Source organism: Electrophorus electricus, chromosome 4 (assembly GCF_013358815.1).
Source record: "Electrophorus electricus isolate fEleEle1 chromosome 4, fEleEle1.pri, whole genome shotgun sequence".
Classification (NCBI taxonomy): domain Eukaryota; kingdom Metazoa; phylum Chordata; class Actinopteri; order Gymnotiformes; family Gymnotidae; genus Electrophorus; species Electrophorus electricus.
The window spans coordinates 91,795-98,429 of NC_049538.1; the positions used below are offsets into that span (position 1 = coordinate 91,795).

Genomic DNA, 6,635 nt, shown 5'->3' on the forward strand with positions numbered 1-6,635 from the left:
TCTAAAGACACTTTCATTATTGTGATTTTAACACCCTACCACCTAACAAACATCATCATCATCATTTTCACCTATCTTTATCATTTGGTGAATAAGGCTGTATTTTGAATAGCTATTTTAACGTCTAATGGATTTTGAATAGTGCTTGGTTTTGCCAGTATTCTTGCTAGTATCGTTATGATTATTGTAATCTAAAAATGTAACTTGAAGCGGCTACCGTAACACTCCACTTCAACTGACACAGTATAGTTTCGATTCTGCAGTACCGCAACTGTGGAGTGGCTGTTCCAGAAAACCCAAGTGTGAGCCGCCACTCAGAGTTACAAACCAATGTTTAGCCATAGATTACAGAAAGGGAGGGTCCTACAGTTGTGAAAAACTACTGTATTAGAACCACAGTCCGGATGTACGCTCTCTCAGGGTTGGGTACGCACGTGTAAACGCTAACGATTAGAAGGTTTTACCCCGAATATTTCCAACAGTCCGGTAAGTAATGCGGAAATTTCACAATGAACAGACAAGTTAGTTAAATTTGACCATTACTCGCAGAAAGCGCAATGAATTTGCGGCGTAAGCTGTTTGACACGAAAAGTGTGATTCTGTTGATTATTGGATACGAATGTCAGTATTCATTCTGATAAATGTTTGATATCAATAGAACAATTCATCATCTACCCTTATCTAGATGTACAATTCAGCATATTTCCTGGTCACAGCTGTGTTACTCTAACGTCAGGTCCTGCATCCGTTTCTGTAAATATGACACTGGACGGATGTGGACAGATGTGTAAATGGATTCTCATACTGTTCAACGTGCTGTATGTAGTAAGTAGCCTGTTAACATTCTTTCCATTTGAATAATGTCAGTTCGAAACACCCAGCACAGACATCGGCACATCGCACTACATACACTAACAGTTCTTAAAACGGGCGGGGGGGGGGCTCCGCTCTCCAGTTTATGCAACACATGGGAGAGTTTTTGACGCCATTATGCTGTCCAATCAGTGGTGGGAGTTAAGGGGTTGTCATATATGGTGATGATCTTTAGATTGTCACTATACAGCAGCGCTGATACATGGTGATGATCTTTATATAACCACTACACAGCAGCACTGATATATAGTGATGATCTTTATATAACCACTACACAGCAGCGCTGATACATGGTGATGATCTTTATATAACCACTACACAGCAGCACTGATATATAGTGATGATCTTTATATAACCATTACACAGCAGCGCTGATATATAGTGATGATCTTTATATAACCACTATACAGCAGCGCTGATACATGGTGATGATCTTTATATAACCACTACACAGCAGCGCTGATATATAGTGATGATCTTTATATAACCACTACTTTTATTAATATTATTATTATTTTTATTATTATTATTATTTTATACTTCATGGGTCTTGGTCTCTCTCTCTCTCTGTTCTCTCCCACTATCCCACTCTCTCTCTCCCTCTTTCTAGCTGGTAGGCCTGCTGATTCTGGGATTGGGTTTCTACCTGCGTTTCAGTGCTGAAGGGCCTCTCAACATTGATTTGAAAACCAACCATTTCATCTTTGGTTTGTTACTCTTTAATAATGACTAGCAATTTAACCCTGACCCAAAACCTCAACAATGCTCATGTAGATATTGTTAATTGTATTAAATATTTCTAAACACATTACAACTTAATAAAAACTTACATTTCATATTAAAATGACATATGTTAATGTTGTAATTCTTATTTGAAGACATAACAACAAGAGTTAAAGGGTATACACGATTGATCAGTGAGTGCCTCTGTCCTGTCTGTTGTCTGTCTCAGTGGTAGGTCTGCTGATGGCAGTGGGTGCTGTGATTCTTCTCACTGCTGTCATTGGCTTCTGCAGTGAGAATAAGACATCCCTGGGTGTGGTGAGGGAAAGTCTATTACAGCAGTTATTATTGTAACCATAAAAATTATTATTGTTATTATTATTATTATTATTATTAATAATAATGTTTTGTGGTTTATTTTAGGATTTTCTTTTACTGATTTAATCATCTCTTCAAATTCTGAAAGCTCCATAATTCTGAAAGTTCATAGTTGTGTGGTGAAGAGCTGTTTAGCCACTTTACTGTACTAAACAAAGCATTTTTCCCCAATATAAATGCCCATGACTGCTAGATCATAGGGTTAATGCGTCTTTAGTTCTCCAGTCTGTTGTGTTTTCTGCATCTTTAGTTCTCCAGTCTGTTGTGTTTTCTGTGTCTTTAGTTCTCCAGTCTGTTGTGTTTTCTGTTTCTTTAGTTCTCCAGTCTGTTGTGTTTTCTGTTTCTTTAGTTGTGCAGTCTGTTGTGTTTTCTGTTTCTTTAGTTCTCCAGTCTGTTGTGTTCTCTGTGTCTTTAGTACTCCAGTCTGTTGTTTTCTGTTTCTTTAGTACTCCAGTCTGTTGACGGTTCTTGCTACAGCTGCCATCATTGCTGGAATCTTGGCCTACAATAACAGCCACAAGGTATGACACACAAACAGTGACAAACAAACAGGTACTTGTTCTGTTTGGTTTCAGGGGTAAATGTTCTGTATGGTTTCAGCAGTAAATGTTCCGATGGGTTTCATTTACGTTTATATCGTTTTCAGTTTGTAGATCACGTGGGGGAGTTTTATGCCACTGTCTACGGCCAGTACATGATTAAGAAAGACTGGATACGAGGGACCATTCTCAAACTGTTCCACAACACTGTAGGAGCAAAAACACACACCACAACATACTCCTCTTATACACACACCACAGTACACTCCTGTAATACACACAGCACAATGCACTCCTGTCACACCACAACACACTCCTCTTATACACACACCCCAACACACTCCTTTCATACACACACCACAGCACACTCCTCTAATACACACACATCAACACACTTCTTTTCTCATTCACACATTGTTTACTTGCAGTATGACAAATGTGTGTATGACTGCAAGAGTGTGTGTGTGTGTGTGTGTGTGTGTGTGAATGGCCGTTTTGTGTTTTGTGGATAATATTATCATGACTGAGTGGTGTGTTTCCTCAGTTTGACTGCTGTGGTCTAGGGGGGACCGTTCAGACAATCCTGGGAGAGACAGACGTTTGTCCACAGCGGTTCTCTTTACTGGGGTTATCCATCTCCAATTCTTCGGTGAGTCCCACCCATCAGCTCCACCCTCTGTACTTGCGTTACCCATCTCCACCATTTGTGTGAGTTCTTCAGCCCTGCCCTCTGTGTGTGTGTGTGTGTGTGTGTGTGTCTGTAGAATTGCCTGACTGTGATCGTGGCCCAGATGCAGGCATCTTCAGTGCTGTGGTTCTTCCTGGGCATAGCTGGTGTCATGGTAAGTAATGCAGATATCTTATTTAAATAAACACATTAGGGAAAAAAACTGATTAGTTACTGACTCATTTAGGAGTTCCAAGTTCTCCATTATCACATTACTTAGTGCTTGTGAATGTGATAAAATTAAATATTGCCAAAATTAGATTTTTTGCAGATGTAAGATTAGTTTATTAATTAATTAACATAATTATCATTCACTTTCTGATCATCAGTTCTTACAGAGTTAAAGGTCATATCATGTCTTTCTCCCCCCACTCACTGTTAACCCTCTCTCACTCATGGTCATCCTCTCTTACTTACTTACTCTCTCGCTCTTTCTCTCTCTCTGTCTCTCTCTCTCTCTCTCTCTGTCCCTGCCCATCTCTCTCTCTGTCCCTGTCTCTCTCTCTCTCTGTCTCTCTCTCTCTCTCTCCCTTTCTCTGTGATAGATTGTGGCTTTAGGATGTTGTTCAGTTATCTGGTACCAGTACTCTCACTCTCCGGTCTTTGTCCATCCTCCTTACATCCCCCTCTCTTTGTCCACTTCCTGTTCCTCTTCTGTGCCTGTCTCCTCATCTCCTCACGATCTCACCAGTGCTGATGATTTCTGACCTGTTACTTCCATCCTTTCTATCCCTCCTCTCTGCTCACCTGTAAGTCATTCGTCCATTTCTTATAAGCAGTATAACCACGTACGTCACTGGCATAGGTGATTTCATGGCACACTCTCTGTTTTTCAGTCTGTTCTTTTAATAAATAACCTATGACCTTTCAGACAATTTACCTTTCTCCACCCCCCACCCGGCTCTCTGGTGTAGCTCTTCTTACTATTCTGCAGCATTCTGTTGTACTGTGGTGTAAAGAAGAGAATGTATAACTCACCACTGATGTACTACTGAACATCTGAGGATACACTGACACTGAGCAGCAGTCGTCACACCTGGGTTAGGGCTCAGAGGGGATTACCACACCTGGGAGGGCTTGCCCACTGGCGCAGGAATACTTCATCTATAACTGCTATAACTTATAAAAGGGAAGTTTCAGGCCTAGTCCACACAAACATGAGTAAACTGGAAAAATAAATTGTGTTTTGGCTATATTAGCGTTTGCAGTACGTTTTCCAGAAGTTCCCCAACCACAATAAATAAAAAGCAATGGAAAGGGTGAGCATGTGTGAGTATCTGACCTATAACCTAAGACATTTTGGTTCTTTGTTTATTTGTTGCTGTCACATGCATTGTAGCAGCCAGCACAGAGAAAATGGTGAGAAAAAAGAGAATTTCTTTGTCTGGACAGATAAAGTCAAATAAGTAAGCAGACAATTAAAATACCTACTACAATAAAAATAATGATAATGGGTTCTGCCTTTAAACTCCACATTTCTATGTCAGTGTTTTACAAAAGCACCATTGGCCCATATCCACACACCAACCTACCTTTTGGGAAGCAGGCAGTGGTAGTTCAGTAGTTAAGGTACTTGCCTTGTAATTGGAAAGTTGTAGGTTCAAGCCCCACCACTGCCAAGTTGCCAATATTGGCCCCCTGAGCAAGGCCATTAACCCTCAAGTTATACTCTTTCATAATTCTAAGTTGCTTTGTATAAAAGTGTCAGATAAATGTAATTGAACATGTGCTTTTACTGGGGGAATTTGCCAAACTTATGAAAACAGATATCTTTATCAATTTACCCATGTTAGCATGGACAAGGCCTCAAACCGCACTGTGACATAACCAATACTTGTGTTTATTAATACATTCCATTACTTAAGCAAATCCTTCCATATTTTGCTGTATTAAAATATTTGTTTTTTATTTCTATTGGTGTTTTACAAGTTTTACGTTTTCTATTAAAATGTTTTGTATTAAACATGCACTGGTGCATTTCAAAAGGATTAAAGCAGAAGAAATGTGTTTCTTCGCAGAATTTCATGTCTGTGTGACACCTGTTACATAAGAAGGGAAATTGTTTATAAAAGGTACATATTAGCCTGTTTCGGTTTCGAACTTTGTGTTCAGATTTTTTATATCTGGTGTCCTTGTGTAGAGAAAAGTGTCAGTGTGAACTCAGATACATTAACTAATAGTGTGTATTGGTAAATGTGGATTAGAGCAAATGAACTAATATTCTATTTGTCATTGGGGATTAGAATAAATAGGTCATAAACCTCTTGAAATAGGATTAGGTTGTCGAGGGCCTCAGGTCCCTAAGCAGGGATACATAATATATGTGATGCACTATTGGTTAACATATGGTATATAATCATCACCTTTCCCAAGTTCAAGGATGCTTTAATCAAAACATAAACAAATTAATCAAACTACACAATAAGTAAAAAAAAGAACATTACAAGTATGACATACACAAGGAGCACTGATGACACTGAAAACAAGTAAGCCTTTAACATAGATTTAAATGTGGGAAGAGATGTGTTATTCCAAAAAGATTTGGAGCAGAATATTCCATTTTCCATAATATGCTCCTTTAGGAGCAGCTACACTAAATGATGAATGACCCACAGAGGTCAAATTAAACCTTAGAAGATGAAGAGTTTTTTCGCCTGAAGTTTGTGATCTTAAGGTACAGGATGGGACATATAGCTGAAGAAGCTTGCCCAGGTAATGCAAAGCCAGGCCGTACCAGGCCATGCAAGACTTTATATGTAATAAGAAGAACCTTGTATTTAACATGGGATGTAATAGGTAATCAGTGTAGACTCTGAAGGGGTGATATGGTCTGTTTGGGTTAGGTTTGTTTGGCTATGATTAAGGATGTTTGGTAAGTGTTAGTTCTGTTTAACTAGGGTTAGGTCTGGTTAGGTTAGATTTGTTTGGCTAGGGTTGGGGATGGGTTAGGGTTAGATCTGTTTGGCTAGGGTTAGGTCTGATTAGGTTAGGTTTGTTTGGCTACAATTAGGGATGGGTTACAGTTAGGTCTTTGGCTAGGGTTAGGTCTATTTGGCTAGGGTTAGGTCTGTTTGGTTAGGGTTCTATTTGACTAGGGTTAGGTCTGTTTGGTTAGGGTTAGGTCTATTTGGCTAGGGTTGGGTCTGTTTGGTTAGGGTTGGGTCTATTTGACTAGGGTTAGATCTGTTTGGCTAGGGTTAGGTCTGTCTCTGGCTCTGTGGACATGCCTAGTGTTTCACATAGAGAGAAAGATCACACCCCCCTCCATGGCTCCCACCTGAGGCCACCCTGTTTTTATGTTGTCACCCTGCCTTGCAATACCCCCATCAGTGGCATGTGCATGTGCTTGACTCTGTTATCAATAACATCAGATGTCTCTGCTCCGCCACTGACTC

The 6,635-nt window shown here is 39.7% G+C and overlaps 1 protein-coding gene across 5 annotated transcripts; it reads left to right on the top strand.

The window, feature by feature from the left end:
* The first annotated feature begins 374 nt into the window (after window positions 1–374).
* Window positions 375–4,664, top strand: zgc:65811 (uncharacterized protein LOC393524 homolog). Of its 5 annotated transcripts, none has more exons than XM_027028980.2 (9): window positions 375–486; window positions 737–825; window positions 1,484–1,580; window positions 1,826–1,914; window positions 2,421–2,495; window positions 2,621–2,722; window positions 3,058–3,162; window positions 3,278–3,355; window positions 3,786–4,664. In XM_027028980.2, the coding sequence occupies exons 2-9, from the start codon at window positions 760–762 to the stop codon at window positions 3,945–3,947; spliced, it is 774 nt and encodes a 257-aa protein (XP_026884781.1). In that variant the 5' UTR covers window positions 375–486; window positions 737–759; the 3' UTR covers window positions 3,948–4,664. The 5 variants fall into 5 exon arrangements, with proteins under 5 accessions (XP_026884781.1, XP_026884783.1, XP_026884785.1 ...); XM_027028982.2 differs by having other exon boundaries at window positions 4,155–4,664; XM_027028984.2 differs by having other exon boundaries at window positions 4,175–4,664.
* The last annotated feature ends 1,971 nt before the right edge of the window (window positions 4,665–6,635 follow it).